The sequence below is a fragment of the Vidua macroura genome, chromosome 38, assembly GCF_024509145.1.
Source record: "Vidua macroura isolate BioBank_ID:100142 chromosome 38, ASM2450914v1, whole genome shotgun sequence".
In the NCBI taxonomy this organism is placed as follows: domain Eukaryota; kingdom Metazoa; phylum Chordata; class Aves; order Passeriformes; family Viduidae; genus Vidua; species Vidua macroura.
The window spans coordinates 730962-744736 of NC_071608.1; the positions used below are offsets into that span (position 1 = coordinate 730962).

The 13775-nt window shown below is 54.1% G+C and overlaps 1 protein-coding gene across 1 annotated transcript; it reads left to right on the forward strand.

Annotated features, from left to right (window-relative positions):
• The first annotated feature begins 603 nt into the window (after nt 1-603).
• Nucleotides 604-3826, forward strand: LOC128821308 (zinc finger and SCAN domain-containing protein 2-like). Its single transcript, XM_054002267.1, has 2 exons — nt 604-777; nt 1436-3826. The coding sequence occupies exon 2, from the start codon at nt 1463-1465 to the stop codon at nt 2762-2764; it is 1302 nt and encodes a 433-aa protein (XP_053858242.1). The 5' UTR covers nt 604-777; nt 1436-1462; the 3' UTR covers nt 2765-3826.
• The last annotated feature ends 9949 nt before the right edge of the window (nt 3827-13775 follow it).

A 13775-nucleotide genomic window follows, 5' to 3' on the forward strand; every position in this document is an offset into this window, starting at 1 on the left:
GTCCCAGTTGATCTCAGTATGAACCCAGTTGCCCCAGTTGTGGTCTCAGTCCCCTCAGCATGGTTCCAGTACCTTCCAGTTGGTCCCAGTTGCTCCCAATGTGTCCACATTTTCCTCCCAGCATGGGCCCCGTAGCTCAAAGTAACCCCCAGCCAGGATCCATTCACACCTGCTGGAATCCCAGTACTGTTGCAGTCACTGCCAGTATGATCCCACTATGATCCCAGTACAATCTCAGTCTATCCCAGTGCTGCCACTCCTGGGATCCCCCAGCCCTCTCTGCGTTCCCCCATCCCGGATGTCCTGAGAGGAGCCCCAAGGGCTGGCAGTACCCAGGCAGGGTCCCCAGCAAGGCCCAGTTGGGATGTGCAGCCCCCAGTTTTCCCAGTTTGCCTCTCCTTTTGCCCGGGCTGGGTTCCCCCCTGGAACAGCGGGTGGGAGCAGCTGAGAGCCCCACGCTGCCCATCCCGACCTGGCCTGGCTCCATCCCCGCTCCTGCCGCAGACTGCCAGGGCTGCGGGAACGGGGCTCCGAGGGTGTCGCTGCTCCTGGGCCAGGAGGAGGAGGGAGGGAAGGGGAGGGATGGAGAAGGAGAACCAGAAGGGGTGGAAGTAGGAGAAGGAGGTGGGCTTATGGAGGAGGAAGAGGAGGGATGGAAGAGGAGGCGTGGGAGGAAGAGGAAGGACAAAGGAGGATCAAGGAAAGGAGAAGGAACCATGCGGTCGAGCGCTCCCTGAATTCGCAGCCCCTCTGGGACCATCACCCCCCATCCCACAGGTGACCAGGGGAGGGGGACCTCAGCCCAAGTATCCTGGGGGGTTCCTGGGTTGGGTTTTTTGGGGGGATGTTCGGAGAATGAAGAACTGCAAAGCTGAGACCCCTTGGGGGGACATTGGGGGGTCCAGGTGGTGGCTGCCAGCAGAGGCTGCCAGCAGAGGCAGCCTGGAGGAGCAGAGCCCTGTGTCCCCCAGGAGCCCAAAGTGGGGAGCCCGGAGAGGGGGGAGCACCGCCATTGGCGGGACCCTCAAGAGCCTGGAGAGGGGCAGGGGGGGCTCCTTGGAGCCCCTGCAGCCCAAAGCAGAGAATAAAGGGAGAAGGGACTCCGGGACCCCTAAAACCTCAAGTGTCTTTAAGTGAGGAGACCAAAGAGGGGGGAGCTTTTTGGGTTCCTTGGACTCCCAGCAGCCTGGGGAGGGTGGGGACCAAGTAGACAGGGGAGCCCCAATACAAGTGTGATCCCAACAGCTGGGACAGGGGGGAACCCTGAACACCAAAGGGGAGAGACCAGAGATGGGGAACTGCTGGGAGGCATTTTCAGGACTGAATCTTGGTGTTTGGGAGGTTTTTATGGACCCCAGATGGCTGGTGACTTCTAGAGATGGGCAGAGGGACCTTCAAACACAATGTTCTCATCCCTTGTTTTTCCCCAAACCAGGATTTCCCATTCTCAGACCTTAGCTGGATGGAGGAGGAGGCTGCAAGGAGGAGGAAGATACCCTGGGACACCCGGGCAACCTCTCTCCTGCTCCATCTCCCAGCCCAGCACGGCCCCCGGCTGCAGGACAACCCCACTGCCGACGGCCGTCCTGCCGGGGACACATTGGGGGGATCTCCTTGCCCTTCCCTCTGGCACGGAGGCAAATCCCATCCTCTCCTTGTCCTTCCTCCCCCAGACAGGGAGCTGAGGATGGAGACCAGGGAGGACAAATCCCCACGGCACAACCTCGTGGAAGAGGCCGTTTTGAACAGCTCCATGGCACATGAATCCAACAGGGAGGAAAAGCCTCAGAGATCCCACAGGAGGACGGTCTGCAAACCCAGCCCAGGGTGCTCTGAGGAGGAAAGACCCACCCTGTGCCAGGAAGGTGGGCAGAGCTTCAGGCAGAGCTCGGAGCTGGTGGTCCATGAGCAGCTTCATGATGGGGAGAAGCCCTACAAGTGTTTGGAGTGTGGGAAGAGCTTCAGGAAGAGCAGCACCCTGATCCGCCACCAGATGATCCACACCGGGGAATGGGCCTACGAGTGTGGGGAATGTGGGAAGGGCTTCAGCTGCAGCTCCCAACTCATCAGGCACAAGCGTATCCACACTGGGGAGAGGCCCTATGAGTGTCTCGAGTGTCAGAAGAGGTTTCAGACCAGCTCCAGTCTCCTCAGGCACCAGCGGATTCACACTGAGGAGAGGCCCTTCCGCTGCCTCGACTGTGGAAAGGGCTTCAAGTACAACTCCACCCTCATCACCCACCGGCGCATCCACAGTGGGGAGAGGCCCTACAAATGTGGGGAATGTGGGATGAGCTTCAGCCAGAGCTCGAACCTGATCTGCCACCAGAAGATCCACACCAGGGAACGGCCCTACAAGTGTGGGGAATGTGGGAAGAGCTTCAGCTGCAGATCCCACTTGATCTGCCATCAGAGGATCCACACTGGGGAAAGGCCATACAAATGTGGGGAGTGTGGGATGACCTTCAGCCAGAGGTCCCACCTGATCATCCACCAAATGATCCACACTGGGGAGAGGCCCTATGAGTGTCCAGAGTGTCGGAAGAGGTTTCACACCAGCTCCTATCTCCTCCTGCACCAGCGGATTCACATGGATGAGAGACCCTTCCGCTGCCCTGAGTGCAGGAAGGGTTTCAAGTGCAACTCCACCCTCATCAGGCACCAGCGCATCCACACTGGGGAGAGGCCCTACGAGTGTCCCCAGTGTGGGAAGAACTTCTCCAGGAGCTCTAACTTGTCCGGACACCAACGAAGGCACCAGTAAGGGAAGCCCTGCGAGTGCCCCGAGTGCGGGAAGACCTTTGTGCCGTGCTCCAACTCCATCTCCCATCGGAGATGGAGTTGGTCAGAGCCCTGGTGACCCACATTTCATGTGATCCATGCTGGGAAGACACCTGGCTGGTTACCCTTTTGGTTTGGCTGTAATTTTCTTCTGATTTATCTTCATCCCTTAAAAACAACCAAAATAGAACTAAAAGAAATTGATCAGAGATGCTTAAAGCCCCACCATTTCACAGGAATTTGAGGAGGAATTTATGGTTTGGGGACGTATTCTGGAAGATTTCTGGGTTCTTGGGTGATTTCAGGCAGTGTTCTTAATCTCTTTCCACTCCAAAAGCCAAGATGGATTGATCTGTCACCTCAGAATGACTCATTCCCACTCAAAACAACTCAATCAAGCCCCAAAAGGGTTCAATCCCACCTCAAAATGGCTTGTTCCCCCTTAAAATCGCAGTCCCATGACAAAAGTACTCAATTCCACACCTTCCAGGGTGAGATGGGCTTGGAAGGCGACTGGGAGAAGTGGGATCCAAATTTGAGGGTGTGGGATCAGGATTGTGTGCAGCTAGGTGTATGGGATGTATTTTGATAGTAAATAAACATTTCAGAATTATTGATTATTCCTGTTGGGGAATGACTGCAGGAACAGGGCCATGGATCGATGGAACAATTGTTCCAGCAATCCTCTGTGTAAAACCCCAAAAACAGCTCTGTGCCTGGGAACAGCACTGTGTTCAGGCCTGGGAATTAGTACACTATGCTTGGCCTAGGAACAGTACACATTGCTTGTACAGATAGCAGAGGCAGAGTATCCTTGAGATATGAGTTGTACAAGAATAGGATGTAAAACAAGCTGTACCTAGTAAAGTAAAATGTATCAAGCTATAGGATGAAGAACTTAGAAGCAGTTGAAACTGCACATAGGAAAACATGGAACAATGAACCTTTATGAATTAACCAATGAGAAGCTTGTTGCTGATATTGCTTGTAAAAGACTATATAAACTGACAGGATTTCTGAATAAATCGGAGCTTGCTTATCAACACATTGATTGTGTGCTTGTCTTCCCTCACTGCTCGCGGCACTGTCCCGTTCAATTTCCCTCCGTTCTGTTTTGTTTTTCAGTGCCACCTTCTCAGCTGATTGTGTTTGTGTCCTCCTTTCTCTCCTGCCTTTCTCTGCCTGCTCTGTTTCTCTCTCAGTGTCTCACTTGACCCAGGGCAGCTCCCACCAAAGACTCCGCCCTGATTCCATTCCCAATCCACGAGCTACAATCACCATGGGTGAAGTTATGGAGGCAGTCAGTGAAATGTCACTGTAGGATCTTGCTGCACTTGGCTTCTGGCTCCTTGTTAAGAGCTTTACCTTCAAGGGCAGGAACATCTTTTCCTGGCTGGGAACTGGAATTCCAGCTCCTGGGAGCGTGTGCCATGGATCCCAGAGGGGCATTCCCGAGGCTCCCAGGGTGCTGCTCCTGCCGTGCCTCCCAAGGAGCTGTGCAGGGCCAGGGGACAAGGTGCAGCAGCTGAGTTGGTTATGCAGTGCCACAAGGGCCCCTGGTTCCATGAGTTTCCGCACTGCCAACAGCGGTTCCTGGGTTCCCATGATGCCCTGCTGTGTCACCATGGATATTTGGTGTCATGAAGTTCCTCAGTGTCACAATGGCCTACCTGGCTCCATGAGCTTCTGCAGTGTCCAAATGGCCTCCTTGGATGGCAGTGTCACCATGGGCCATTGGCTCCATGCAGCCCCGCTGGGTCACCATGGACTCCTTGGTTCCATGAGGTTCTGGGGGTGTCCCCATGGTCTCCTTGGATCCACAGTGTCACAATGGACCACTGGATCCACGTGGCCCTGCTGTGTCATCATGGCCCCTTGCTTCCATGGGACCCCAGGGTCACAATTGACTCCTTGCCTCCACGTCACCCCCTCAGTGCCAAAATGGCCCCTTCGTTCCATGGGGAACACAAAAGATTTATAGAAACATTGAGCAAGTCCTGCTTAACACAGCTGGGAACATCTGTTTGCATTCAAAAGAGAGCTTAAAGGTGAGGATGGCACCAGCAGCTTCCATCTGCAACAGAGATCCAGGGAAAGGACAGGGACAGAGAATTCAGCTGGGAGACTCTGAGAATTCTGCTTCCAGAGAACATTTCTGGTCACACTGTCCCTTGTAGAAAGGTGACACCATTCCAGGCAGCCTGTACTGAGCAGGTGCTTCCTGAGTGGGGTTTGTTGTTTAGGAAACCTGCTCAGGCTTTTCCATTCTTTCCTTACCAAGAGGAAAACTTCTTCTGGGCCTGTGTGCAGGCAGAGCCCTGAGGAGAGCAGGTGGGACACGGTGCAATGGGCTGGGACATGGAGCTGCAGAGCTCAGGGACAAAGTTCTGCTGCAGGGCACAGGGATGTCAGTGCCAGGTGGGCGATGTCAGACATGGTGAGGCTGGGGTGAGGAGCAGCTTGTCCAAACAGGGTCAGCCCTCAAGGGGCTCATTCTTCTACATGCCCAGACCTCCTAAGGAGACCTTCAGCATCAAGATCACCTGGGGAATGCTTCTATCAGCTCTTCTCTGAACTGGAAAATAAAAAAAAAATACTCATTTGATTAAAGAAAAAAAAGTCATGAGGTGTTCTTTGAAATTTTCCTTCTTAACAGAACTCCAAACTGACTCCAATCAGCTGCACAAGCCCTGGAGACTTGAAGACCATTGAAGGAAGACAAAACACGCCTGAAGGCTTTCTGTATTTTACTGATCCCCACGGTGGATTTGGGGCTGAGTCCAGGACCCTCAGGCACTGAGAGAAGACTGAAGAAGCTGCTCAAGGAGTCAGAAGCAAAACTCCAAGTCCCTTGGAGCATCACTGGGTCCCACTGAGGGCAGGCACTGCCAAAGGCTCCCCAGGGACTGGTGAGAGCAGATCCTTGAGGCCAGGACTGCAGGGAGCCAAATATAGAGCGGTACATTTGAAATAAAGGAGAGAGTTCATTTTCTTTGCCTTCTGCGGAGTTCTTTGTTCCCGTCCTGCTCAACAGCGTCATCTGGTGACCCCTCGTGGAATTGCAGCCTCGGCTGAAGCCCCGAGCCCCAGCGTCTTGCGGGGGGCACTCTGCGGCGCAGCTCCACGCCAGTAGCCTGGAGGCTCTGGCCGGACACCTTTGGCCTCCTGTGAGAAGTAACGCTGAAACCATGTGCCTTCTGGAGAAGGCTTGGTCCTTTCTGCACCGCAGGTCAGCTCTTAGAAGCTGAGAACTGAGCCTGATGGTTTTCCCTGAACTAATGGACTGTCTGTCTCTTGAAGTGGACATCTTCTAAGGGGCAGGGTTTCCTAACAATGGGGAACCAGCCATCTACGGCTGAACGGGTGGTCTTGAGCGCTTGGCAAAGCGTTCTCCCTCACCTGGGGGTTCTGATCTCTGAGGCCGAGCTCGTTCTCCTCCTGAGTTGGGCTCGGGACCATGGATTTTCTGCGGACCCTGGACGCGCCAATTGTTATAAATTGAGGCGAATAATTTGTTCAGCCTTTCAAGAGTCAATCAGAAATTTATTGGTTACAGCAAGCGATGGCAAGCAAACAGCGCTGGGTGGAGCCGGGGAGTCCCCGCTCCACAAACAGCTCACATTGTTTCCCCCTTCCCACAGTCTTTTTATACTCTCTTTCTTCCATGTCCACGGTATCTCTGGGTGTACTCTGCGCTTGCGCCCTCTGTTGCTAGGGGGTCATCTTCTACTCTCTGGTGGTCGCTTGGGGGAGGCTCCTCTCTTCTTCCTTGGTGAAAGTCCACGGCCCTGTAATGGTCTTTTCCATATGCACCTAAGTTCTAATTACACAACCAGCTTAAGTAATCAACATACTAGCTAGTTTCTGTCTGGCAGTTTTCTGTTATCTACACAAGGCTTCTCCTTTGGCTCTCTGTTATCTTACACAAGGCTTCTCCTTTGATTTTCTGTTATCTACACAAGGCTCCTCCTTTCTGTCTTGATGAACAAAGAGTCTTCTCTAACTTATCACACCTTTGATTGTAGAGTTTGGCGCCATTTGGGATGCTGCCTCATGAAGCAGTTGGACAAGGGGGAAGCAATAGCGCCCGAACTGTTCACAGCCTGGGCGGGCATTGACGTAGCCCTGCCAAGCAAGAGCCAGAGAGGCAGCCGTTCTGACCGGAACATTTCAGGATTCTGGACACAGACCGCACCGCAGACCGCGCCGCCACAGCCTGCGGCTCCGCAGCCCCCCCCTTTCCAGACTGCATTCGCAGGGGGGCCAGCGCCGCCCGCGGTGCATGGCGCGGTGGGGGCTGGAGCCCCCCCAACTCCTCCGCTGATGGAGCCTGTGCAGATGTACCAGTCCCACCCTCTGGTACTGCCAGGACCGGCAATGGAGCCTCTGATCCATCCCCTGGCACGCCCCCCCGCCGCACGCGGGGGCTTCGGCTTTGCCAATGGGACAGGAGCAATTGCCTCCCTGCACACCGAGCAGACCGACGGATTTGATATCCTTTGAGATACCAGCGCCTGCCATGGCACCACACCTGCCAGCAGCGGGGTTTGCCGCCCCGCCTGCCGCTCCACCCACCGCTCCACCCAGAGCGAGCCCGCCGCTGCTGCGGCCCCCCACCCCAGGACCAGCAGAGGCACTGCTGCCACCGCTGCGACCGCCAGCGCCGAAAGACGCTGCCGAAGCCGCGCCGCCCACTCCGCGTGGGCTGGTGGCGTGCCACGCCACGGGAGAAACTGCACCCCCCGCGCCGCTCGCTGCAGGCAGGGAGCGCCCGCAGGGCACAGCGGCTCCCATCGCCACGCCGCCTGAAGCCGACTCAGCAGCGACTTTGTTAAAAACAGGCGAATCGGAGCCAGAGTATGTTAAAAAGTCTGGGCCTGTTTATTAAAATCACAGACAACTGAGGACGAGGTCCCGAGATAAGCCCGGGACCTCAGCGGCAAGTCAGAAAGTAACAAAATGCAACAAGTAAGTGTGCACAGGCACAGGGTGTTTCCTTGGATACAAAGTCCGCGGAAAGACCCCGGGTGGCCAGCACCCGGGGTTGTTAAAGTCTCTGGAGGCTGTTGATTGGTGCGTTCTTGATCCTTTCGTTGATTGGCTCTCTCTCTGGTCTTTGGTTGGTCTATAAAATGGTGCATTCCTGGCCAATCATTCCTGAACCACGAGGCACCATTGGTTGGTCTATTTCTCCAATTGCAGGCTGAACTAATGATACCACTCTTTGATGCACCTGGCCTCCTCCCCCTGATTGGCAACTATGCGCACTTACTTAACTAACAGTACATATTTAACTTTGTAACTCTCATAACTATTCACTACATTAACAATTTAACAATTCACTATATTAACAATTTGTTACATTAATCAGTAATTACTTACAACCCATTTGACACAATTTACCCATTACTACTCCCTCCTACTAAAACAAGTTTATTTATAACAACTTCGCTCTGTGATCCACCGCCGCCGGCAGAAGCAGGCAGCCCTGTGCTGGACAGCACATCCAGCCTGTTTGTTTCAGAGCCTGCATCCAGCCCACCACTCCCTCCGCTTCCCCCAGACTGCCCCGAGCTCTGTCCCACTGAGGCAGAGGCAGCGGGAGCGAACACCGGCTTGGTCCGCAGCAACGGCACTGCTGCTGCTACCGTGGCTGGGGATGGGGGTGGGGCCGCGATTCAGTCCATTGGATCCTGCGGCAGGACAATCACACTGGGAGCGAAACGCAGCCCCTTGTACTGGGTAGGCATGAGTAGTGCCAAGATCCCCAAAATGAGGGTGGAATTTTATATTCCCGGGAAAACCTCCCTTGCCCGTGCCCTGCGCGTCCTGCTCCTGTTTGCAGAGTGGGATGCCGAGAAACTGTGGCATGGTCCATGGCCAGGTGGGGTGGGGGGAGGGCGAAAAGCCGGAGGAATTGCTGGGATTCTCGCAGCCTGGTGGGGGCGTGCACCGAAATATAAGGTTGGAATGGGTCGCCCGTCTGTGGGTGGCCATGGAGTGTCCCAGGGACCCCAGATTCAGGGGCCCCAAGTGATACCTATGAGAAGCTGGGGGGATGGACCGAGCCGCGTGGATCTTGGCTCAGCAGAGAGCCTGGGCTCTCCGCCCCCCCGGCCAGGTTTGGGACGCTTGGCCCGGCCCCCTGGACCGGGTCCTCCACCTCACCGAGCACCACAGGGTCCTAGAGCCCGCAGGTGCTGCTGTTTTTTTTCAAAAAAACAAAAAGAAAAAAAAAAAAAAAGAAAAAGGGGGGAAGAGCTGTGTTTTACTGACAGCTCAAAGTACTGGAAAGCCACAACAGCCTCAGCCCAAGTGATTGAATTAAGGGCTGTGGCCATGGCATTTCAGAGATTCCATGGCATTTCATATGTCACTCAAGTGGTTCATTGAGGACATGACTGCATGGGCCAAAAGCTTTGCATGATTCTTCTATCAAGTGCACACACGTCGCAAAAGCAATTTGATGAATGCCAGCCAAGGCTTGACCTGCTGCACCTTACTGGCTGGGATAAATCCCAGAGGCCTGAAGGCTTTGCAGCTGTGGCTGATTTGGGTATGTGCACATGTTTGTTAATACCTTCTTTTCTGTCATGTGGGCATCTGCTCACACTGGGAAATGGGTTTTGACAAGTTGGACTGCCAGTCCTTTGGCAAACTGACAATGAGTTGTTACTATCCTGGAGTTGGTAACTGATTTCTTGAAATTTATACTAAGAGTTTGGAATCTCTTCAACCATTCTGAGTCAATATCCAAATTGAGGTTTTGATTGATTGGAGTTGATAAGGCTCTTGAGCTGTGTTTGTTCTCTTTCCTGCAAGGGCTCTGCAGGAGGGCACAAACACTGCTTTTTCTTTTTCTTTTTTGTTTTTGTAAACAAAATGGAGGAAATGTGGGTATTCTCAGCTCAGTCAGAGAGAAACAGAAAGGTTCTCTAACCAGGCGACAGCCTAGGAAGCAGTTGGGAAAGAATGTAAATAATTCTCTAATCTACCTTGTTATTCACATTGTTTATAGATATGTTCTGCCATTGTGTGTCATTCACTGTCCACCAATGGTGTGGGATGTTTTTACTCTAAGACCAATGAAACTAGTCTTCTCAATGTTCTCTATGTATAGAGGGGTACATTTGAAATAAAGGAGAGAGTTCATTTTCTTTGCCTTCTGATCTGGAGTTCTCTGTTCCCGTCCTGCTCAACAGCATCAGCCAAAGGCTCTGAGCAGGGAACCGCAATGCTGAGCAAGCCCTGGGCTGGTTGGGGGAAGCAGAAAGGCCAAGCCCTGAGCCCAACCTGGGACAGCAGGGCCTGTCCCTCATGGGTGGCTCAGGGCTGTTTGTGGGGCAGTGGGATGTGAGGGGCAGCAAGGACAAATGCCATAAACCTGCAACCCCCGCCAGCCTCCTCAGGGAGGGGCGAGGGAGAACCAAAGTGCAGCCCCTCCATGGAAAGTTCCTTCTGTGGGGCCTCCAGAGGCGCTGCCCGAGCCCAGGGGACAAAGGCCTGGGTGCCCCTGGCCCTGCCAGCCCTGCCCAGCCCTTGGCCATCTGTCCTGCAGGCTGTGCCCCCTGTGCTTGCTGCTCCTCTGCCCTGGCGGGCTGCACTCGCCCATCTCGCTGTGCCCCCAGCATTTCTCACCCAGCGTTTCTGTGCCCTCCCTGGGCTCCCTGCACCAGCACTGCCGGCTCCTGGCACACAGAGCCAGGCCAGGAGCCCACCCTGCCAAGGGCCTTTGGAGCAGGGTGGTGGCTGTGATGGCTTCTGAGCTCAGCAGCTGCTCCTGGGATGGTTCCATGGAAAGCCAGCACAGCAACACTGCTGTGCATTGTCCCTGCTGAGGGTCACACACTGGCAGGGCACATTCCCTGGCTGCAGGATTCGTGCCCAACCCAAGCACAGCACTTTTGGCTCCAGCACTGCTTTCCAACAAACACAGGAGAAGGCAAACTGTGTGCAGCTCAGGGTATTTTAGAGTGTCTAAAGCTTGCTAAGGGATCAATCTTAGACGTGAGAGGCATTTGGAATTAATGGCATGGAGAAGTAGCGCAACATGGAAAAGGGGAGCATAGAAATAAATAGAGGAAAACATCTTGGATTGTTTCTTTCCATTTTCATTTCATTTATTAAAAGCTGTTTCAGTTTTCCCAGAATCTTCTCCACAGTCCTGTCGGCTCTTTTCAAGAACCTTTCCTGGAGAACAAGGTCAAGCTTCTGTCACAAGATGTGCCACCAGCTGCAACTTCTCTTGGCCTTCCACACCCTGCGTGCAGCAGGGCTCTTGGAGTAAAACAGGACAAAGGTTTGGAGAACTTGTCCTTTCTTTTCCTGGTGGACTGGGGAGTTGTGCCATTGGTGAGGTTTTCATTGTTGCTGTTCTACGCTTAGAAAACGGGAGGTGCTAGCAGGAATTGTTATGGAATAGAAGCCTGACTGAATTCAGAGAAAGAATCTCCAGAGCCTGCAGCCAGAAGTGGAGAGTTGTGTGATAATCATTCCAACCTGTCCGTGGACATCTTGAAAATTATCTGGAATGTAAAAATGCTCTGATAGAGGGAGTTCATTTCTGAGTTCAGTGTAGATGATTCCACATCTGGTGCCTTGGTGGATAAATCAAGAGCACAATTAGTTAATGGAAAGCACCAGAACAAGCTGGGCCTCTCAGAGTAGCTGACTGAAAGAATCTGAAAAGGACAAATGAAGGGAATGACTTGGTGAACCTTGCCTGGAAGAAGGGTGATTTTTTTCTAATAATTCCTAATCCATTCCCTTGGCTTTTGGCTTTCTTAGCAAGGCCATTTCCATCCCAGTTTCACCATGAAATGAGAAGCCTGAGCTTGTGGAAGTGCCTGAAAGATGCCCTGTTCCTCTACAGGGACACTCAGGCTGGAGCAGGAGCCGGAGCCCTCTCTGGAGAAGCCTCCTCCGAGCTGGAATTTGTGCCGTGCTGGGAGAGGAGGAGGAGGGGGAGAGCGCTGGGTGCTGTGTGGCAGGAGCAGGAGGTTTGGGCCGCAGGACATTCCGTCTGCGCCGCTGCCCTGCAATGGGTGGCCGTGCCCAGGGCTCTGGGCCTGGCCCCGCGTGCGCTGAGCTCCCTGGGCTGGGCTCAGGTTCTGCTGGGACTGGGCACAGGCTGGGCTCTCACTGTGCTCACCAGCAGAGAAAACACCTCTGGGCAGCTACGTTTCCTGCTGCTGGGAAGAAGCAATGAAGTGAGTCGAGAAGTTCTGGTTTCTGTTTCTCCTTGTGTATTTTTTAAATTGAATTCCACACTGCAATTTCTGTGATGGCCTCTGTCAATTTATTCTATTTCATCAGCACCAGCAACAGAACTGTGTTTGAGCATGGCAAATGTGGCCTGTGTGGCTTTAATTCCCCTTACTTAGTACTTAGGGACTGGTGGGCATTGCAGTGTCTGCCAATCTTTATGCCTGTGACAAAAATACTGACTTCACTGTCATGAAAGCAGTGTGGGGAGCACCAACTGAAAGAGACACTTGCAGTTAGTGGCAAGCAGAAGAGGGCCAAGAGCAGCCGTGATCTCCAATTCCCAAGGCAAAGGCAGCAGCAGCCTCCTGCTGTCAGCTCAGGGGGAGTAAAACAGTGCTGAAAACAGCACTGGAACCCGATCCTTTCTTCCTCTGAGGGCTGGCTCAGGGCAGCACAGGTGGGCCCCGAGGAATCAGGGCTGTGTGTGGGTGCTTTTTGCTCTTCTCCAGAATTCAGCTGGAAAAAGCCCTCAGAAGCCAAGGCAGGAGCAGGTGGGAAGGGGCCGGCACTGCTGCTGCTCCTGCCCGGGAGCCCCGGCTGGGCCGGGCCAGCGCCCACTGCGCTGCGGCTGCTGCTGCTGCCAGAGCCGGGCGGGACTCGGGGACAGGGAACGGACACGGGGGGACAGCAAAGGAACTGGGGCTGCAGGGATGTTGGAGCTCGGGCCAGCGCCAGCACAGAGCTTCAGCCCACAGTTAACCCAGAGGGAAATGCTGGGGAAAGGCTCCATTTCAGCCTTTCTTTACTCGTTGCTGTGAAGGCACTGAAATTAAAGGAGAACAGGCAGGGCCTGACCCCTTCTCCTTTGGGAGGAGCCCGGTGTCTGGAGCTGTGAGGGGCCATGAGGGGCTGTGAGGGGCTGTTAGGGGTCATGAGCAGCTGTGAGGAGTCATGAGAGGCCATGAGGGGCTTTGGGGAGTCATAAGGGACTTTGAATGGCCATGAGCAGCTGTGAGGGGCCATGAGGGGCCATGGGTAACTGTGAGGGGAAGTGAGAGGCCATAAGGGTCTGTGAGGGGCTGTGGGAGGGCAGGCATCTCATGGAACCAAGGGTCCATTGTGACACTGCAGAACCAAGGAGATCATTGTAGACATTATGGAACCTCATGGAACCAAGGGGCCATTGTGGCACAGCAAGGCCTTGTGGAATCAAAGGGACCATGGTGACACTATGGAACCTCATGGTACCACAGGTCCAGTGTTACACAGCAGCCACAGCTGGGCCACAGAACCAAGGCGATCACTGTGAAACTACACAGCCTCATGTAATCAGGGTGCCCATGTTACTCTACTGAACCTCAGGGAACTAAGGGTCCCTTGTGACACTGTGGAACCAAGGAGACTGCAGTTGGCAGTACAAAAGCTCATGGAACCCAAAGTCCATTGTGACATTGTGGGGCCTCATGGAACCATGGAGACCTTTATGACACTTTAGGACCCAGTGGAACCAAAGGGCCGTTGTGACACTGCAGGGCCTTGTATAACCAAGGGGTCATTGTAGCATGGCAGGGCCGCATGGGATCAAGGGGATCACAGGGACACTGTGGGGCTCCATAAGGGGCTGTGGGGCTCCACGAGACCATGGGACCATTCTAACTGTGGAACCAAGGACACCACTGTTACACTACGGGGCATCATGGAACAAAGGAGGCCATTGTGAACCAGCGGGGGAACCCAGTGAGACTATTGTGACACTTCAAGGGCCATTGTGGAACTGCAGGGCCTCA

What these genes read in the sequence shown, in the direction of transcription:
- LOC128821308 (XM_054002267.1), top strand. Translation starts at nt 1,463, where the DNA reads ATGGAGGAGGAGGCTGCAAGGAGGAGGAAGATACCCTGGGACACCCGG.